Raw genomic sequence first — 21,860 nt, forward strand, 5'->3', positions numbered from 1 at the left:
CACGAAGAGAAATACTTTATTGGTTTACTTATTAGTCCTCTATGATCAAACCAAACTCATGACTAGCTATTTCAAAAAATTGTCGTTTTTGGTTATTAATAATCTTCCTTAAAGTCCATGCTTAATAAAGAAAAAGAAAGCCATAAAATACGATTAAATAAGAGAAAAAAAAAAGTCAAAATAAATATCTTCGGTTGGAATGATCTGAGATTATTTTGCGTCAGGTTTTGGATTTTAGTTTCATTTTTAAAATGGATTAGGTTTGAATTTAAACCGACAAAAAGACAAACAAATCTCCTACCTTCTGTGTCTTTCAAGGCCCCACATAAATGGAGCATCCATCGGCCCAGATTCTCTTTGCCACTGAACCCAAATTTAAACCCATTTCACATGTTTGGGCCAAAAAATCCATTTCATCCTAGCCCACCAAATAAAATCAAATTCGCGCGCATTCCTGAATTTCCAAATTTGAAAACCGAGGGTTTTTCACTTTTTCTCTTAAGCGGAATCTCTCCGTTTTCAATTTCGATTTCGCTCTCCATTTCTCTTCGGTAAGCCTTTTTTTTTTTCCATGATTTATTCGATTAATTTTTATTAAACACGGCTTTTTTAATCAATTTTTCCTCTTTTTTTTTTCGTGATCAGATATATCCGCTTTGTAGGTATTAAGATGGAAAGTGAAGGAAAAGAAGCTTTGAGGAAACGCATGAAACCAAACGTAAAGCCTCTTTGGTTTTTCTTTTGGTTCTTTTTTCAATCAAATTAATGTCTGATTGTTCTAAATTTTAGATGGAAGAGAACGAAGAAGATCAAACAAGCAATGGAATTGTTATGGAAATAACAGAGAAAGAACAATCTGAGACAAACATTGTTGGATCTGAAGAAATGGAACTCAATGTCTCTCACATTCTTGAAAATATCGAGCGCTTTACTCAACTGGTAACTACAACTGAATCACAATCCTTTCGATTTTATAGATATGCAGCTGTTCATATTTATTTTAATTATTTCTTTTTCCTATAATTTTATGGAGGTTTCGGAGCTATTGGAATCCGGCAAGACGATGTTCAAGGAATTGAGCAATGAATTTGAGGAGCGGCTGATTATGTAAGATTCTACTATTATTTTTGAATTCAGTAATCTAAAGATGGAGGACAATTTTTTTTTTTTTTTATTGTTTTCATGGGTTTTGTTTGTTTAAGGATACATAAGGAACAGATGGAGAAATGGCAGGAAGAGATCAAGGAACTGAGGTTGATAGATGCGTCAAATGAGAAGGCTAGTGCTCTGTTGAATAATGCTCGTTTTTTACTTCACAATCCTCTTTCTGATTCTTGAAAGGTAAATTCTCATATGCTGTCCAATTTCAATTCCAATTAGTATTTGCTTTTGACATGGAAGTTAAGTGAATTGAGATTTGTTAATGCTAGTTGATTTCAACAATTTTGAACTGTTTTGATTGGAAACAAGTTTGAATTGATATATGCATCTGGTCAACAGAATTATAATGTACAAAAATTCTTTAAAAACTAGCTCTCTAGACAACACTTCTTACCAGTGAAGGAGCTCCTTTTGTTAGGTAATTTCTTCTTCTACTCAGTTCTCAGCAAATGCCAATGATGATAACTTGTTCTCTCAATATAATCATCTATTATGTTAGGTCACTTTGTGGATAAATTTTTGCTTTGAACTTCAAGTTGCTATACATTATGGTTGCAATGTTGGAGGGTCAGTGAATGGTAATTATGCAAAGTATATAGACAATTATTCATTGGAGTGGAAGTGAAAATTAAGCTATGCTTCCTCAAATACACTTTCTTCCTTGCCTAATTATCAAGTGTTATCGGTAGCCCTGCAGTCTTTTTAACCTTCATTAGAAAGGAAGGGATAGCATTAACACCGTTTATCACATTCCACATCATTTTGAACTCCGTTTGGGGGGTGTTTTTGAAAGATTCTACCACTTACAATAGAAAATGAAGACTAAGCCACAATCAGAATAGAAAATGAAGACTAAGCCACAATCAGCTATATTTTATTAGTATTCCGCTGTAGAAAGTAGACACTCTCCTTCCCCTTCAAGCCATGACTTTTTTTTAAATTGACAACTAAATAAATAAAATACAATTTCCCTCACCGATTGAATTCAAGAACGTGAAACCATGTGTTTGCAATTGGTTGGATGAAAAGTTCAATTTGAAGGTGCCATCACCCATGTGCTATATAGGCGTACGTCCCTTAAGACATGCCATGATATATGGTTCTACTTATCAACCAAAGAAATTTTTTTTTCCATTTTTCTTCCATAAACAAGGCACTGATATTTGCTGATTCATGGTGGTTAACCTGTCTAAACATGAATTAAATATGGCTTTTTTGGGGGAGTTGACTTTGATTTTCCAGTTTCAGTTGCAGAAGCTCCTATCCATTTGTTGTTGAAAGTCATAGTTGCAGAAATTAAGAATTGGACTCCAAGTTTGAAACCATAAGTTTCTGCCTAGAAACTGTCTTGTAATTTTATATTGTCTGCTTGACAATTTGCAGCTCAACTGTACTATAACGTACCACGGATACTATAGTATGTTGAATTCACAAAACAACCCCAGCACCGTCTAAATTCCTGGAAATTGTATGGAAATGACTTACCAATAATTAGAGCTTGCTTTGATATAATGTGAACGGAATAGGATTGTGTCCGTGTATTTTCTTCAATAACTGAATAGTGTTGATGCCATGATCTTACCATATGGATTATAATCTTCCAAAATTTTCTTTTTCAAAAGTGGTATTAAAAAAAATTTCAATATCATTTTGAAACTTTAATTAGCTTAAAACATCATTTATATATTGAGATGAAAGCCTTGTGGTATTATATTTGATTTCTTTTTCGTATTGTTATTAGACGCTAGAAAATGTTAATAACTTGCCAATCTTCTATGCACCCTAAGATTGAAAATTTTGGAACTCCTTTTTTCACCATTTTTGGTGATAGATTGACCAAGGGCATAGAAGGAAAAGTAATCAACTGAAGCACCAAAGTGCATAACTACCCCACATGGGTTGGAATTTAAAAGGAGGATTTCCATATGACATCATGAATTACGGTTATTTATTCTATCATTTAAGGACCATGGAATGCCTTCATTCACTCAACAAATTTGCAAGGATAATTTAATGTTTAAAAATTCTAACAATAATTTTTTTATCAGCTAGCCAGGGGTCTAGCAGTGACCATAAATATCTAGGATTTCTCCATTTGCAGCATCAAACTCATCCTTGGCTCTACATTCTTCAGCATTCAAAAAAATTTTCCTTTGCTTTTAGAGGGAGGGAGCAAAAAAAACAACAAGAATGGAGAGTGCCTATCCATTCACTATTGCCATACTCTTTGTGGGGTTATATTTTGCCGATAAATTTCATGTGGCAGATGCTGCTGCAGTCTGGTTCCCAGCCCATGCAACATTCTATGGTGGGAGTGATGCTTCCGGTACAATGGGTAAGAATTTTTTATTCTATTCCTTTCTTATTTTGCTCATTTTAATGCATAACTTATCTATCGTATAGAGAGCTGTACAATGGTCTTGAATTGATGATTAATTACCATGTTGGTTTTCCAGGTGGAGCTTGTGGTTATGATAATCTCTATACAGATGGTTATGGAATAAATACAGCTGCACTCAGCACAGCTTTGTTTAACGATGGCAAGTCATGCGGAGGCTGCTATCAGATAGTTTGTGATGCAACAAAGGTACCTCAGTGGTGTCTCAAGGGTAAATACATTACCATCACAGCCACCAACTTCTGTCCTCCGAACTATGCACTCCCAAGTAACAATGGTGGTTGGTGTAATCCACCCCAACCACACTTTGACATGTCCCAACCTGCATTCGAGACCATAGCTAAATACAGGGCTGGAATTGTACCAATCCTCTACAGGAAGTATGTGCATCGATTCCTCTCTTCTAAAGTTGATTCTGCAATCAACTTGAATTTAAGCATTGGTGGTTTATAATGCTAGGACTACCTTTGAATATATGATTACTGATGATAAGTTGAATTTGTTTTGTGTTTGCCAGGGTTACATGCAGGAGAAGTGGAGGCCTCAGATTCACCATCAATGGAAGGAACTATTTTGAGCTAGTGCTCATATCAAATGTTGCCGGTGCTGGAGAGATTTCCAAGGTATGGATAAAAGGTTCCAAAACCAATAAATGGGAAACCATGTCGAGGAACTGGGGTGCCAACTGGCAGAGCTTAAGCTATCTAAATGGTCAGAGCTTATCCTTCAGGGTCCAAGTCAGCAACGGAAGGATTCTAACTGCTCTTAATGTGGTGCCTTCCAATCGGCAATTTGGCCAGTCCTTCAAAGCCAACGTTCAGTTTTAGATATTCCCTTACTAATATTCTCTAGTATTTTATTGATGTATTTTGTTTTGCCATACTCTTTTTCTTCCAAGCTGTATTATAGAAAGCCTCATCATTTAGGTTGTTGCTTAGCCTTTCGCAATGAAGCCCAGAAAGTGATTTACAAAAATATATAAGCCAACCATTGGCAACTTTATTGTAATGGTACTGCAGCGAATGGGAAAAAAAAGGCTTAAATATGTTTTGGATGCTGGGTTCCGGAATCGATAATAATACCTGGTTAAAAGAGCTGGATCTCAATTGTCAAGCCATACAGGCATTGACAACTAAATAAAAGTTGAACCAAGCATACTCAGTGAAAATGTACAAATGTTCATCAGTCATAACAAAAGTTTCTAAGAGTTACATGTTCTTTTGTTGCTAACTGGACATCTTGGTGACAAGTAGCACTGCAACCAATAATAGGACATGAAGCTTGAAATTTCAACCATGGTTGACATGCTGCTTGTATAACTGCATGTGTGCTATCTCCGCATTACTCTTTGGCGTTCACGTTTTCGGAAGCGTTCTAGCATAAACTCATCAGTTGCAGCTTGCCTACTTCCTGCCGCATCAGTACTGGTATCGGTTGGTCTGGAGCCAGCACTGTCAACCTGTGAACTTCTGTCCTTGTACAGCTCAGGATGTTCTGCAAGTTCATGGGAAGCAAAAAGGGGTGAAAAGGGTGAACATGACATACCTCACTAAAGAAACAACCAGAACAAACAGAATTAAAGATTTCAAATTCACATCAATAAGGAAAAAATATACCCAACCGACAAACTAGTGAAAAGAGCAAGATCAAATTCCCACCAGAAGCAAACTGAACTGAAAATGCTTAACCTCCCATTAAAAAAGAATAAAAAAAGGAAAATGTAACCAACCTCTTCTAAGTTTCTCAGCATAATCTCTGCCACGCTGGAAATAATCAGCACTGTAACTTGATGGGATGCTAACTTCTGATTTTGCCCGTCCCATGAGCCGCTTTTCTTGTAGAAGCTTTTTGGCAGCCTCTGTTTCCTCTATATTCCTTAACTTGTACCTGCAACCAAAGAAAAAATCAGCACACACCATCCATTAATCTATTAAAAACAAGGGTCATACACAATGGCCATTATTTAGTGGGTCTAGAGACATTATATCATGGTTTGCTTAGCAGCACAGCAGCTAAACAAAGTCTGATCTAGAAGCAAAAACACTCCAAACACTCCAAAGTAGGATCCCGTGATAGCATATCGGCAGAAGCTTATGTTATTGAAATGAAAGATTAGTAAAAGGAATACTCAATAGGCAGCTGAATTTCAGCAATCCCAGTAGTCCACTGAGTAGAACTTTCTTCTGAATTCCGTTTTTTCACCTGCGAGAAATTACATGACATTTTTAAACAAAATAAGGAAGTAGCATTCTTCAAGTAAGAGAAAGAAAGTAGAATGCTTAAAACTAAGGGATTAATAAAAACTGGAGCAAAATCTTAGAACAGACACTCAAAAAGCAACATTCATTTTAATCAATAAACATCAAATATAAAAGTTCATAAGAAACAACAAGAACATTTGCCAATGATAATTTGATAACCTACCAAACGAAAAAGCTAATAGTACTATAGAGCGAATTATGGAATGAAATTCAAACTCACTTTAAGATGCTCCGGAATTTTATATAATTCATCTTCGGCTCGCATTAAATCATTCTCAACTTCATTCTTCTCATCCATGTTCCTTCCTCTTTTCTTTGCCAATTCTTGCTCTACATATTTTACCCTAAGTTTACAAATCAATTACAGATAAGCAATTAGACAATCCTCATTTTAAGAAAAAGCAACAACTTTCTTATAAGAAACTAAAATAGAAAAGGATAAAAGACAAACATGTTTGGATCCTCAACCAAGACGGCCGTTTCTTGAGCAAAGGTGTCTTGAAGAACAAGCTCCTCCTTTTCTCCATCAGGTTCGCCCTTTTCGGTCACTTTAGCGATCATGCCTCCCGTTTGCACCGTAGGAATTGCAGGGATTCCTGATTTCCTCTCCCTCTGTTTCTGCAGGAATTTCACTTCCTCTAACGCCAATCTACACATTCCAATGGTTTTTTTTTTAACTCGTTTCCATTTTTTCTTCTATTTCGAACTTAAAATTTCAAAACAAAAAATTTAAAAGAAAAACCCTAATTTAATTAAAAAGGGGAAAAAGAGATTACCTTCTGTCTTCTTCGTCGTCTGATTTGGCGGCGGGGTCATCTCCTTCGTCTTCTTGGATGCTTCTTTTTCTGAAATTCTTCCTCTTCTGCATTTCAATTTTCTTCTGTTTTTCAATTTCCTTCTCCAACTTCAGTAAAATTGAATCTCAAGGAACCGAATTGAATTCGCCCTCCTCTCACAGCTCACACGCCGCCACCGAAAAACATCACCAAAGCCATAGGGTAAATCTAAAACGCTGCGTTTAGACTCTTGTTTATCCCCAGCCCAAACCCAGTGTTCGGTTTTATAGAACCTATTGCACTAGCCCATTAATGCCCACATCAGGCCTGACTATTATGCTATTGGCCCATTCATTTAGTTATAGGTAAACCAAATTATAATTGACGACTCTCATCCGACTGCTCATCAATCTTACATCAAAACACTACTATACTTTTACAAGTACATTTTTTCAACTGAACGGCTCAAATATTGAGAAATATGCGTGTTTTTTTTTTTAATTGAAATGGTTAGAATTTTAATTTTAATTATTAAAATTAGAATTATAATATTTTGTTAATAAGTTGTGCTATCGTCGGCGAAAAATATATCTATTAGTCATTGCAACAATTTCATAATTTTATGAGATAAAAAATATTATTTTAAATTAAAATCATAATTAATTATTATATTAATATAATGGATAAAATAATTAATTATTATAATATTTAAAAAATATTACATCACAATCAAATTATAATTATAATATAATTAATTAACAAATTTAAATAGAATAAAATAATTAAACTCACAAATAATAAAATTTAATTTTAAAATTTTAAAATTTTTTCTTAATTATTAAATTAAGATATAATTGATTACCTAATAAAAAATATTATTGCCCTCATGATTTGTAAATAAAGAAAGTAGTTTGATCCTAACAGGTTTTGACCTGACATAATTTTTTATGATGTTTTTTTTTAAATTAAGTATCGAATTAGGTGAAGTGATAGCAAAATAATTTAAAGTCGGATTTTAGGCAAATCCAATCTTATCAGACCCTATATATATATATATAAATTACCTTTTAATTAATTAATTAATTTTGTATTTATATTAAAAAATAATATTTTATATTTAAAATAAATATTTTATTAATTTTTGATAATATCGAATCGATACGATTTTATATAATATCGAGTTAAATTAAGTTCAGATATGAAAAAAATTTTAAAAAATTAAATCGAATTGAGTTTGGGTATTATATGTATATAATCGAATCGAGTTATAACAAGTAAAAATTTATTTTGACCTGATTCGTTATCATTTATATATGTGAAAAAAGAATAAAGACAATAATCACAAAGCATGAAGTTAGAAGCATTGATGTTGAAAATTTTAATATTACTAAAATTAGACTCTCCGTTAGGCTAAGGATTTTTTTTTTAATTTTATTATTATTTTTTATATATTATGTTATTTGAAAAAGAGATAAAATGACAAAAAGGGTTGGATTCCTTTAATAAATAGGTATACATATTAATTATTTTAAACATTTTTTAAATATATATAATTCATCAAACAAAATAAATAAATAAAACAAAAGAACAATAAAATAAATAAACAAATAAATAAGCAATAATCTACCACAACCTCCAAGCCCAAACGATAGGCCGTAATTTATTAGGCTTTTTTGCGAGGATTGGATTAAGTCAGGTCGGATGCTGCAGCCCTTCTTCTTTTTCTTTTTTTTTTAATTTCAATTTTCCTATAAAAAGCCTAAAATTTCTTTTGTTTTTTTTTTTTTTTTCTCTCTCTATCTAATCAACATCCTGTAAAAATATTTATTTTTACAGTAATACTTTTATCAATTCATATTATATTGTAAGCTATATATTTTAAACTAAGAAAACATTAACATCTTTTGTTTTTGATTGAAAGCATAACCAAACAGGCAAATTGACAATAATGCACAGAAAATACATTTAAAATGATAACATGGGAACATTGCTACAAATGAACAATCTTTTGCTGGTAAATTACATTATTCAATTCCAAAGAAATACGATATTTTTAATTACAAATATCCAGCTAGAGCTACAACCAACTCCAATTATTATTACATATAATAAAGTGCTAGGTTCAACTTCAACCCACTTTTCTTCAATGTCTGAAAAAGGAATATAGAATTAATACAGAGTAGTAATCTCAATTAAGGTTGGAGAAGCAGGATTTGATGCTTTTACCTCATCCTCCAACTCAAAGGCATCTTTTAGCTTTTCTTTGGGGCAAGCCTGTTTTTGATTTTTTCGACTTCCTTGGTGCCAATTTGGAAGGCCTTGGTCAAGACATTGTCTGGCACTGCGGGTGTTGAAGCAAACAATGTTACGGCCATAGATTGAGTTCCAGGTAATTGGCTGTTGAATGCTGAAATCACGGAAGCTGATTTGTCACCATTGTTCTTCTGGAAATGAACCAGACCCTTGGGGAAGACAAAAATGTCGCCTTTTTTGATGGATTTGGAGATCAACTTGTTTGCTGTAGTTATGAATCCTACATCCAAATCGCCATCAAGAACAAAGATGATTTCGGTGGCACGTGGGTGAGTGTGGGGTGGGTTAAGGCCACCGGGTTCGTAATCAATGCGGGAAAGTGACACTCCAAGGGTGTTAAGCCCTGGAATTTTTTCAACATTGGCCGCTGTTACCACCGATCCCACCGAATTGTTGATGACTGCTGGATTTGCTAGACCGCTAAAGAAAAAATCAGCTTCTGTAACGTTTGCCCCATCCTTGCAAGGAAATCCATTCACATTTATTCCTACAAGTGTACATATATATACATATATATATATATATATATTCCAGATGATATATGTTAGAGAATTCCTGATGAAGAAAAGAAAAATATTTGTTTAAGTGAAACTCGTTGACTTGTTGTACCTGTAGTTTTGTCGGCTACGCAGAGATCCTGGAGAAGATCAGGGTCAGATGCAACCAGGCCAAAGAGAGCAACGAAGAGGAAGAGATACACAAAAACCTTGGCAGCCATCAAGCTGATTGCTATCAAGAGAAGCAAAAAAGGGTAATAATAGCCAAGAGAAAGAGCAGAGAAAAGTTTTTGTTTTGATTGTTAGAAGAGAAAGAAGCCGTCTATTTTATATATTGAAAGAAAATGCTTACAGATAGGGTGGAATAAATAATAGATGTGACGTTAAAGTTAGGAAAAAACAGACCTACTTCAACTTACAAGTAAAACAATTTGTTTAAGTGCAGAAAAAAATCAAGCTACCACATTTGCCCCAATTTATTAGCAGTCTGGGCTTTTCCAGCGAATCAAAATAAAACTTAATGCACTATCGGACCCTTGGAAAACTACGCATCAATGATCAAACGTGTTAATAAATTAAAGAGAAAAGAGTTAAATTGTGAGAACTTGAATGGTAAGAACAGCAATCAAAGTTTGGTGGTGGAGTTTTGTCAAGGAAGAGTTGTTTCTGGCTTTTGGCCTTTTAGGATGTCAAAAGAGGGGAAGAACAAGACATCTTTGCATCACGCCCATACTACCTACCGCAAAGAAAGCGATTCCCATGAGCAGAGAAACGGGCCCTTCGGTCAAGACAAGGCTACTAACGCTTTCGCTTTCCATTTTGTGTCGCTAACTTCCATATTTATTCTCCGACATCCTCGTTTAAGGATAAACATACATAAATCTTGATTCAATTTAATTACCTTCAGAAAAGATCAACTTGGATTTGTTGATAAATAGATTGAAATGGGTTGGTTTACCAGCTGTTGTTGCAGTGGATGAATTGTCCCATCTTGTAGTGGCTTACGTTTCAGGCTTTACAAGATTATTAGTGGTTGGCTCATGCATAGTTCAATTTTTAGTTCTCTTTACTGTAAGCTTTAAATAAAGTAATTAGCTGCATCTTGGCTTTAATGAAAAGTGAAGAACAAAGCTTTTCTTCTTCCATAAATTTCTGCCACCTCGAAAATTAATGGCAGAAACTGATGTCGATGTACCAATGTCATTGCCGATTTTTCACATTTTTGGGAGAATTAAGACGGTCTGAAAAACTGAAAATGAAATTGTTAAAAGTTTTTCTTTTGTTTTTCTTAAACATGCATAGTGGCTTAATAATTACCAGAGAGCAGTGACTTATTAGGTAAAACCTGCAGTTACCAATTGTCTTTCCTGCAACAACTGTAACATAAAAGCCTAGCCTTGCTACCAGAAAAAGCTTGCAAAAGGTGGTAAGGGAGAGTTACTTTATCATGTAGTCAAGCCATTAAACCAACAAAAGAAGTAAAGAATGTAGGCATGAGAAGGAGAAACTTCTATAGGGAAATGCCGAGACTAGGATTCTCATTCATTTCTGAAATGCATGTGATTTTACCCGTTGCTTCAAAAAAATTACACTGTTGATGCACCATGCAAAAGTGACAAAAAGAGGGGGAAAAAACGAAAAAAATTATCCAGAAGACCTCCAAATTCTTCCCTCCAATGAAACAACCATAACAGAAACATCATCATGATATTTACGGCGATCTCCATGAGGTATGTCAAGCAATTCATGAAAATCCATTCCTACAAAAATCAATAAAATCTCATCAGTAAAATGCGCAAAACAGAAGTTCAAATTAAGTCATAGTTCTCCATAGATTGCACTATACAATTCAGAACGGTGGAGGAAATCTAAATCCATCCCTTTCTGGAGTGTAAGAAAAAAAATCATTGAATGCTTAAAGCCATTAAAAATGATAAACTATATAAAATATAACCTTAACTACATTGATTATGCAGCTACAGCTAACCACAAGAATATAACCTTAACTACATAAAATATAATAAAAAGACAGTATATTCGATAATCATACCATTCTTTTTGGCAGCACGGAATAGAAGCTCTGCAACAAGGTGCTGTGCAGGATCTCCTTCAGGAACATTTTCCATGAACCATGTGACATGGGCAACAACCTCTTCATTGCTGAAATACTGGTAAAGTCCATCAGATGATAGTACCAAGAATCGGTCACCTGAGGAGAGCCGATGGTGAACGACAGCGGGGATGCAGCTAAGATAAGGAGAATTTCCCACATAATCAATTCGAAACATCCCTAGCAGTGCTTCATTACAAGCTGGCTGCACCCAAAAAGTGAAATCAATAAAGAACCAATCATTTCAGCATCAATGAAAATGCATAGAAAGACAACAAATAAAGCAGAAAGGTTTTCATAAACATGGCCACCACCAAATTCGATGAAAAGTTAATGGCACTCCCCTGCCTAACCTCAAGTTTTACTTCACTATAAAATTTTAGCTTCCAAATGCTCTAAAAGGAAGCTACTACAATTTAGCGCCCATCATTGACATCACAAAACCTTCAGGCCTAATTTTCAGAGCACACTGCTTAAGCATCTCCTTTGTTAAGATATATAATACAGCAATTAACATTACATATAGTTTCATTCATCAAGCCCTGTAACAGGCTTGTGATTTGAATGTCTAACTGCCAGAAGAGGATTATTGAGATCACTAGAAGTTATTTGAGGAGGAAGGGAAAGAGAGGGAGGTACACCTACAAACTATTGATGCAATGATCCTCTTAGCAAGAACTTAAATTTGATTGAAAACAATAGAGCACACAAAACTTGGATATTTATATGCTGACAGTTTAAGTCATACAATGTAAGCGTGTGCATTTGCATGCACATGTCAACATATACAAATATCTGAAATGAAATGGTACCACTGCATAAGACTTCTAGTGGAAATGCTAAATCATAAATTTGCAGACAGAAGCACAAACAAACTTTACTATCCGAATTCCTACAGACCTGCCCTTGAGTGCAACATCTGAAAAGAAATTCGTATCCAAAATTCCTATATTTTGCACCATTTAACCTATCCATTTGACAAAAACCAATCAGTACCTGATCTTGTAAATTGCTAGGAAAAGCCCAACGAAAACCATCTCACATATTGAGCACCACAACTAATAAGACAATCAATTTATACATCCAGCACAATATTTTCCCCCATTAAATATCAACTCCATTAAGCTTGCTGATAGTTAAAATACTAAAGGAAATTCTTGTTGTGACCAAACAATGACTAGTACAAAAGGTTACTTTGCCTACAAAATAAGTCAAGAAGAGAGCAAGAAGCAAAAGAAGAATCAAGAAATTCTGTCAGCTTGTGTTTATTTTACACAAAAGCATCATAGTTTCTATTCTTTTCTCTATTCTACTAGTTATTCAATCTCAAATGAGAGAAAGCTTCTTCAGGAAAAAATTGAAAATAACAGTTAAAGATGCTAGCTAAACCAACCTTCTTCAGGAAACCAGCACCAAATGCTCTAGTGACTTTCAACTGCCCCTTCACCCTATCATTTGAAATGGCTTTGTCATCATCAGGATGCTCTGCCTTTATTCTTAAGATTTCCTGCCAAAGACAATCAAGAACAGGTGATTATTCCCTAAATGACATCAGAATTCGTTTATTGTTTGACATACATAAAAAATTGATGAGTTTTACTTATGGTTTACAGGAAATTACACACAAAATAATATTTGAAGCCATCATCAGGGCAACTAATCAATTGAATATATATCTTAGTTATTCACATTGAGTACACAATCATGGAGGTTTCCGATTGGCAACACAACCATGCTAAGGCCACTAAAGGAGGATAAGCCCACCATTTGAGCAAATGGCTCATCAACTTACAGTGCCTAGCCAGCAGTGCTCTTTAAAATGGAATCAATCCAGTTAAGATCAAAATATCAAACAAATGGCAGAAAAACAAGGGTGTTAAAGTGATCCAATATTATAAAGATTTGACTTTGTTAATTGAGTCAAACTAAATATATAATTGCATAAAACATTTTGTTACACTTTGGTCACTCTAGATTCAAACGTCACTTCCTTTGACACATCACATGTGCCATACACATATTCCCTCTGCATGTTTGTTACAAAAAGAAGATTTTCACAATTTACAAGGACATAATGGTGATGAATATCATCAAAAGTCCAAAACAAATGAAATTCAATATGTGTAAATTAAAGTTGAGCTTGTCAGTAAACAGTAGCAAACCTCTTCAATACTTGTGCTGTGGTCAGTGGAAAGCTGAACAGCCTTCATCTTCAATCTGCAGACAGAGATGTCTATGTTCTTATTTATTATGCTAACTTGCCCATGTTGGTTATGCATAGGAGACTCCTCTGATATTCTGTCCAGCTCCATACGCACTAGAGACTCTCTTGATCTATTTCTACGCTTTAAATCATCCTTTGCAAGATTTGGATTGGGGTGACGATCATTTGGTCTTTCTTGTGCCAAGATCACACGGCTATCCCCAAGGTTCATGACATATACATCCTGATCCTTCATTAACATCACTAGAACACATGATCCCATCAAAGCAAGCTCTGGGTTTATGTCAAGAGCCTTTTCCACCATCTCCATATAAGCCTCTTCAGTACTTTCTAGTGCACGAACCATTGCTCTCAACACAGCATCATGATCCACAACTCCAGACTTGCACCTCCGAATAGGTCCTGAAGATTCAACTATTCTCTCATCCACACAAATCTCTTCTCTATGCCAATCATAACTCCAAGGAAAAAGCTTCTTCCGTAATGACTTCTGCTTTCGATATATTTTTCTTATCTTTGAACCAATCAAAGACTTCCTTATACTCTGTCTTTGACCTGAAATTGAAGCAGCAGTTGCAGCACTTTGATTATAAAAATCCAGCCCAATGCCACTATCCTCTCCTGAAGTAGTAGGATCTTCGCCTCGTATGTTAGAACTATCAACTTTGGAATTTGATGAGTTGACGGATTCTACATTATCTGAAAGTGGTTGACAATCACAAGAGCCCTTTCCTTGTCTATCCATTTGTGAGATAGACAAAGAACCTTGACCATCCCATGGTTCCATCCGAAGTAGTTCATATAACCGCATGCTTTTCCTGCCTTGACCAGCTATGTTTGCGCATGGAATAGACTCAGATTCAACCCCTAAATTGGACTTTCTACAATTAGATAAATTCTGTTTCATGTTGCCCCTCAGATCATCATTTTCCTCAACTATTTCATTATTAGATGACTGACTGTAGATATTTTCTCGATTAAGCAATTCTCCTCCACTAGACGACATTTCTTGATCCAAACAAGAATTTGACTGATCTTCTTTGCTGCACTCTAAACCAGTATCAGGATTTCCACTGTTAGATATTTCAGGTTTTGATGGATCAATTCCAGATTTATCTTCATAATCCCAGAGCAGTCCTTCCAATTCTTTGTCTATGGCTTTATAAAGATGGCTCATCAGAAAATCTGGAGCATCAGGACCACTAAAACCATCATATATACCAATAAACAGCCATCCTTGCTCTTCAGAAAGCACAACATGAACCCTATCTTCACCGGCCTTTCCATGAGCCCATTGCAAGTTGCGACTGTTCCCATATTCCCCTTCAGATGGCCCCCCTTCAAGACAATTCCGAGAGGGTTCTGATCTAAACTTTGGTTCCTTAGCATGCCATGCCAATTGGGTCACTGGGTGCAAGAAAAATCTCTGCATCCAACCAGACCCCATTGAATGTTTTGAAAAGGTCCTTTTCATAGGCCCACTAACACTTCTCATGAAACGCTGGAAACGAGGTCTTCTACGACCGCGTGCAAGTGGAGCGGAGAAATTAGATTTATCAGTAGCATCAAGAGGTCCAGACATCACACCCTTCTCAATTGGTCCAGACATAAAACCACCTCCCCTATCTAGAGGCCCTGAAGCAAACCCTCTCTCAAGAGGTCCAGACATAAACCCGTTCTGAGGACCAGAACCACGAGGAACTGGCTGCAATGGGATCGCAGCAAATGAGGAGGTGCTCTCAAATGATGCAGCAGGCTCTTGGACATCAGTAGCAAACATTGCACTCTGATTACCAGTTCTAGCCGTAGAAACATTGGCACTGACAGATGCACCAGAGATGGTCTTAAATGTGGTTTCTGGAAAACTCTTATTCCGTCCTTGTAGTCCTGAGGGATCCTCTATTGTATCATGTCTAAATGATCCGCTCAAAGTCTCAGAATCAAGAGTACTCGAATCAACGGTAAACCTCTCAGAGTTTGATGGAGTAATGGCAGGAGAGTCAAAAATCGAAGGCCTAACATAACAAAACGAATGGCCTAAACCTTCATCCAAGGGCTCTAAAAAATCTAAATCAACCCCACTTTTTCCATTAAACGGCACAAAGCAACCAACAACACGAGAAGTCCCATTACCCATTTCTCCTTTCTATATTGGGAACCCCTAAAGACTAAACCTTTGATAAGGACGGTTTCTATGACTTTGCACCATAAGCAAATGCAAAACAAAAGAGCTCAAACCAAAACCCCAAAACCCAATAAACCCCTTAACCACCTTATCACTATTCTGATAACTTAGCATCATAAAAATCAGCAACTTTGCATCTAAAATTAACACAAGCCCAAGTCTTTTCTAGCTAATTAGAATTGAAAAACAGTATATTTGTAGGCAGAAAAAGCAATACCTAGAAAGAGTGAAAAATGTGACGATCTGACCTTAAAGAGTGGGAGTTGAAAGCATGAATAAACCAGTGGATCGAACACACCCAGCAAAACAGATCTACTGAAGGAGCAAAGGGACGGTAAATGGAACAAATCAGATAAAAACAAAGAGACCAAAATTTAAGATTTTCTTTTGTTGTGGAATCTGACAAAGTACCCATATTAAAAATTAAACCCAAAAACCCAGATTGAAACCACCCTTCCCATGATTGAATCATGCAGCCATGTAACAACTGTTCAAAATCAAGACATAAGTTTATACAAATAAATATATGTATTATATATATACAGTGTATTTTAAATGGAAGGGGAGATTTTTGAGTGAGTTAAGGAAAGGAGGAAATGGAAATGGAGAGGGAAGGTTGAGGAGAGAAAAACAAAAAGAAGCAGGAGAAGAAATGTGGGTATTCGTTTTTGAGAGATATTCAAAGGAAAAAATAAAATAAAATAAAATTGGGATTTGGTTTTTGATGATGAAGAATCAAAGTTTAGTTCATCAAGGAGGGTCTTTTTCTTGGGGTTTTCAAATGGTTTGGGAGGGTAAAAACTAAAAAATAATGAGGAAATTAAATATATATATATATAAAGGAAAATACTTTTATTTTATTTTATTTTATTTTATTTTATTTTTATAACAACGTTGAAAAGTTGTGACTGTTCGAACATGGGTTTGGTTTGTTTTGTTTTTTCGGTTCCGTTTTTTTTGCATTTTTGTATATTTTTTGACTTTTAATTTGAATTTTTAAAAATTTTCTTGCAAATGATTGGCGGTGCTGTTGGAGTCAATAAATTGGCAACACACATCATCATGCTCATCAATAAAATTGGATGGGTGGAGGGCAAAGTGGGGTCATCCCTCCTAATTTTGAATACCCTTCCAAAAATTAAATAAAATTGGTCTAATTTCTTTTCTATTTTTTAATTTAATTAAAATTATAATGTGATGGTCATAAAAGATTGTAATCAAAGAGAAAAGATTTGGTAAGAGATCATGACAAAGCCTTTTATACTCCAATCTCAATTTTATATTATATAATAATTTCAATTTTATTTTTTTCCTTAATTAATCCTTCATTGAATAAAAGAAGTGGTCTTACTAATAGCCATTCATCCTTTTTTTGGTAGTTTGAATTTTTTTTTTTTTAACATTTTGGACGACAATATGTATCCCTCCTTTTTAAATTTTTATTCAAATCCTTAAATTTGCTTCTTCAATTAATGATTTCTTTATGAAAGTCAAATGCCAAATTGCAATTTATTTTATTATATTATTATGTAATCTGCATTTAATGATCTTCAGACTTACATTTCTCATCCTTGGTTTTTTTTTTTTGAACTTACAAAAGTCAAAATCACATACAAGGTTAATTAAACTGTAAATTTATTTTTTTACTAAACGAAATAGCTAGAACTTACCACCTGAACACAGTAGTAAATAAACGATTGACTTTATTTACATGCAATGGGTGATGGATACGTGTTTTTGGATAAGATTGTCATTATCAGTAGCTCCTTGTCAAATGAAAAATGCAAAAAATAAAATAAAATAAGATATGTTTATAGTTTGACTAAGAATAGTTTCATGGGACATTCTTAGGAGGAGCTGCCTGTAATCAATAAAAATGGCAGCCAAAAAGGATAATTAAAAAATGAAAAAGAGGAGAGAATATAATAAAAAATAAGAAATTATAAAATATATTAATAATAATTTTTTTAATTTTATAAATAAATTAAAATAATAATACATATTTTTTAGTGTATATTTAAAAATAAAAAAAATTAATTTTAAAAAATAAGATGTGTTATAATCTTAATTGTATTTATAAAATTAAAAAAATTTATTATTAATGCATTAAATAAAATTTTTTAAATCTAGGCTCATAATAAATGTTTAAAGGGCATTTCTCATCGAGAAAGAGAGAAAAGATAAATAAATAAAAATGTTTGGAGGAAAAAATTACAGGATAATGTTGCTTGAAAGCCTATTAATTTTTACATCATTTTACGATTTATTAAAAGAATAAAAAATTATATTTATCTTTTTTTTATTTTAAATTTAAAAATTTTATCAATTGTGTATAAAAAATAACTCTAATTTTAATAATAAATTTAAGAAAGGTACGAAAAAGTAAAAGGTTGAAGCGAAGCGATACAAACCAACCAATAAAAGTTTTGCATCAAAAGCGAATATATTTAATAAAAAATTTATATTTAATGTATTTTTAATATATAAATTTTATATATTATTAATGTATAAATTTTATATATAATTAGTAAATTAAATGAGAATATTTTATTAATAAATAAATATATAAAAAATTAATATTATTTAAAAATTTTATTTATTAATAAAATAATATTATCTCATTTATTAATAATATATAAAATTTATATACAAATAATATATCGGATATAAGCCTTTAACAAAATATCAATCAAAATTCAAAACATAGTTAGAATTTACAAGACGGAGTAGTAAAAAAAAGTCCAGGTCTTTTTTTTTTTTTTTTTCACTGCATATCATTCAAATAAAGAATGATTTAAAATGGGGAAACCAAAGTTGACATGACATGTTTTATTTTGGTTTTCAATGTCTCATTTTTCATGTCAATGATTCCGAAAAGATATGCGAAATAGACATGTTAAATTGAAACGTAATTAAAAATTAGAAAAAATAAAACAAAACCCAAGTGGTAAAATTTACCTATATATTTCTATATTGAGTTGAACTTGGATATATACATAGATATTTCTTTCGTTTCATAAGGTTAAATTTTTATTAAATTTTAAAGTTTTGACTTTAGCATCTCTAATATTAATTTTAATTTTTTATAAATTTAAATTTTCATTATTTTTAATGATAAAAAATAAAATTGGGACATTTAAAATAATGAACAAACAAAATGAGTTGGAAGGAATATATATATATATATATATATATATATATTGCCACGCCTAACTTGCACGAAGGATGGCAAATCCATGATCTTTGTATCCTTGCATTGTTGACTAACTAAACTAAATCCACTAGAATATTATGACCAAACCCTGCTTCCTCAAGTTGTTGTCCACTTTTCAACACCAATAAATTAATTAAATTTTATTGGCATCATTTCCTTTTGTCCATGATTTGAGTAAATTAAAATTTAAAATATCACTGTAATAAAATGTTAAATAGAATAATGACACTTACTTGCATTAAAATAAATGGTTGAAGTGGGTATATCTCCAAACCAAAGTCTAAGCTAAGCCCATTAATTAAATCCTCCATGTGAAAACAAAATCATAAGTCAGAAATGCCCATTAAGAAATATAAGTACTTGAATTTCAAAATAAAAAATAAAAAAAAAACCCATAAAGTCTAATTTGGTTCCCACATCCTTCCAAGCCATTCTCCAATTGATTCATGTACTTTAGAAAGGAAAAAAAAAAAGAAAGAATTGGCAGTAAGGAGATGAGTTGAGATCAGATTCTGACGTGAATTACATCAAAGTGGGGATTAAAAAAAATTAAATTCTCTTAAAAAGTAAACAAATTAACAAAACCCTTTTTTTTTTGGGTTTCTATTTCCAAATCCACTTATGGTTTTGCGTTAGTTGATTATTACTTGCCAAAATGTAATAGGTTTTGACAATTATGTGGCTATGGATCATGATGATTAGGTTGGGATCATGTTATAAAAATAAAAACATTATTTTATTTTCTTTTTCCATTTTCTGGGTTTTAATTTCATAGTGGATTTGCTCTGCCCAAGGAGTCTCTATCTCATAAAAGCTTCACAATCAAAGATTCAAAAGATAGCCAGGAAGAATGATGATTTCCATCAAATGATCATTAGTCAGAAGCATATTTGCTCAACAGAAAAGGAGTAATCAACCCAGCTGGTTGAATGATTAATTTCACTTGGTTAAAAAAAAAAAACTCATTTCTTATCACTGTAAGTTTGTCAGTGGAGAAGAAACTGTGAATGTTTCTGCTCTAGTAAAAAAAAAAAAAAAACAACATTGAAAGAGAGAGTAAAGCAACGTTGGAAAGTGCCAATTATAAAAAGTGTGTTGAAGCAAACAGGATCCAGCATATGATTATATTATATTGTTTTTTTGCCAATAACAAGACACCATTGGTTTGGTTGGCTTCAGTTCAGTTTTGTTTCTTGCAAGTACTCTAGTCTGGGGTGAGCTTTTGCTAGTATTAGCTATTTTTATGTGGGCCTAATTCTCAATCATATCTAATTTTATCAAATTTTCTCTTTTCGTTGGCTTTTTTTTTTTTTTTAGAAAATCACATATTTATTGGAGATATATATATATTTTTAAAGTGATTAGATAAATCAATTTAATTAAATGTTGAATTCGATATTCATGTAACTTAAAAAATATTTTATTTGTTCGAACTATAATTTGTTTCCAACGGATCATTTAACATTATCTTTTGTATTTACCATTTTAGATTCTTTTACAAATTGGCAAATTGGCCAGCTTGGAGTGCACAAGGGGGTGACGGCCTTAATCTTAACATTTCAATATATACGCTTAAGATTTTCAAAATCCCCTGCAGTATCACACCCTAATCTATTTGTCAAATATTATCTGACACATTCACTTTGGATGGCTTTTAAAGAAGCATTGAATTCAAAACAAAAGAGATGCAACTTTGTTTTGGTTTTTCACCACTAAACGTGCTACTTCGATCATCGACTTTGATCCCTTACGTGGAAAAGACAAAAAGAATTTAGTTAGTTTTACATCATATCAATTACGACTAAAACAATGTAGAATCAATGTTTTACTAATTTATTAGTTTAATTTTAATTATACAAAAAAAAAAAAAAACCGTTTTTATGTAGGAGAAGATGGTGTTCGACCTGCTAGCAATAGCAATACCTCAAATCAAGCTGATTGAAGTTAGCCAGGTCAGGGTTATGTTAAACTAACTGTCACTTTCACTCTGTCTCTCGACATGCTCCTACATTTGCGGGGGTGAATTTGTGTTTGTCTTGAATTGGAACAAAGGTATATTATACGCAATCACCCGATAGTTTTTTCTTATTCATCAGGTAAACCATCTTCCTTATCGTTCTTATTGTTTTGTCTTAATAAAATTAATCAAAGTAATTGGAAATCAAACACGAAGTTTAAAAGAAGGAAAGTAACAAAATTTTGGTGAGTTCCATCGTAAAATCTCTTTGGTTAAATTATGCAAATCAACACTTTGATTAAAAAATTAAAATCCTTTTCATTTCAAATTTTTATTCATATTCTTATATTCAATCCGCGTAAACGAAAAATTAATCAATCAATTGCAACTCTCTTTTTGTTGCTTATTGGATGGGGCAATCTTAAGAGCAACAAATAAATTTGATTGGAAATGAAAACCAACAATTTACTAATAATCCAAAATTCCAGGGTCTTACTAATGCTATTAGCTTTGCCCCATTGCCCCCCACAGGATGTCAATGCGGTAATAGTACAGAGATAAGGACGACGATGATCAAATAGATATAATAATTCGTGTTTATATATAATATAAAATATTAATAATTTTTATATTTATATTATATTTTATATACAAATTATATATTATAATTTATATTAATATAAAAAATACGAAATATAATTTTTGAGTTTTATTAAAATTATATATAATTTTTATTAAAATTTTAATTCATATTATAATATTGT

The 21,860-nt window shown here is 33.0% G+C and overlaps 5 protein-coding genes across 6 annotated transcripts; 2 read left to right on the plus strand and 3 right to left on the minus strand.

Moving 5' to 3' along the window:
- Positions 1–485: 485 nt before the first annotated feature.
- On the plus strand, positions 486–1,983 carry LOC111304917 (knotted 1-binding protein). Its single transcript, XM_022901950.2, has 5 exons — positions 486–551; positions 646–718; positions 790–939; positions 1,034–1,107; positions 1,203–1,983. The coding sequence occupies exons 2-5, from the start codon at positions 671–673 to the stop codon at positions 1,336–1,338; spliced, it is 408 nt and encodes a 135-aa protein (XP_022757685.2). The 5' UTR covers positions 486–551; positions 646–670; the 3' UTR covers positions 1,339–1,983.
- A 56-nt stretch (positions 1,984–2,039) lies between these two features.
- EXPA17 (expansin A17) lies at positions 2,040–4,514 on the plus strand. The gene is made up of 3 exons (XM_022901949.2): positions 2,040–3,496; positions 3,618–3,939; positions 4,077–4,514. The coding sequence occupies exons 1-3, from the start codon at positions 3,352–3,354 to the stop codon at positions 4,384–4,386; spliced, it is 777 nt and encodes a 258-aa protein (XP_022757684.2). The 5' UTR covers positions 2,040–3,351; the 3' UTR covers positions 4,387–4,514.
- A 141-nt stretch (positions 4,515–4,655) lies between these two features.
- LOC111304915 (integrator complex subunit-like protein) lies at positions 4,656–6,793 on the minus strand. Its single transcript, XM_022901948.2, has 6 exons — positions 6,597–6,793; positions 6,272–6,469; positions 6,041–6,164; positions 5,688–5,761; positions 5,289–5,446; positions 4,656–5,053 (listed from the first exon to the last, which is right to left on the minus strand). The coding sequence occupies exons 1-6, from the start codon at positions 6,686–6,688 to the stop codon at positions 4,890–4,892; spliced, it is 810 nt and encodes a 269-aa protein (XP_022757683.1). The 5' UTR covers positions 6,689–6,793; the 3' UTR covers positions 4,656–4,889.
- A 1,742-nt stretch (positions 6,794–8,535) lies between these two features.
- LOC111306003 (germin-like protein subfamily 2 member 4) lies at positions 8,536–9,736 on the minus strand. The gene is made up of 3 exons (XM_022903901.2): positions 9,519–9,736; positions 8,823–9,396; positions 8,536–8,746 (listed from the first exon to the last, which is right to left on the minus strand). The coding sequence occupies exons 1-2, from the start codon at positions 9,625–9,627 to the stop codon at positions 8,849–8,851; spliced, it is 657 nt and encodes a 218-aa protein (XP_022759636.1). The 5' UTR covers positions 9,628–9,736; the 3' UTR covers positions 8,536–8,746; positions 8,823–8,848.
- A 1,164-nt stretch (positions 9,737–10,900) lies between these two features.
- LOC111304918 (protein phosphatase 2C 32-like) lies at positions 10,901–16,589 on the minus strand. 2 transcript variants are annotated; one of them, XR_016331127.1, is made up of 4 exons: positions 13,679–16,310; positions 12,910–13,023; positions 11,457–11,717; positions 10,901–11,166 (listed from the first exon to the last, which is right to left on the minus strand). XR_016331127.1 is itself a non-coding variant. In XM_022901951.2 (4 exons), exons 1-4 carry the CDS (start codon positions 15,875–15,877, stop codon positions 11,051–11,053), a joined length of 2,694 nt encoding a protein of 897 aa, XP_022757686.1. In that variant the 5' UTR covers positions 15,878–16,589; the 3' UTR covers positions 10,901–11,050. The 2 variants fall into 2 exon arrangements, 1 of the variants encoding a protein (XP_022757686.1); XM_022901951.2 differs by having other exon boundaries at positions 11,457–11,721; positions 13,679–16,589.
- Positions 16,590–21,860: the final 5,271 nt, after the last annotated feature.

Source organism: Durio zibethinus, chromosome 21, assembly GCF_047325235.1.
Source record: "Durio zibethinus cultivar Kanyao isolate XHJ-2024 chromosome 21, ASM4732523v1, whole genome shotgun sequence".
Taxonomy (NCBI): domain Eukaryota; kingdom Viridiplantae; phylum Streptophyta; class Magnoliopsida; order Malvales; family Malvaceae; genus Durio; species Durio zibethinus.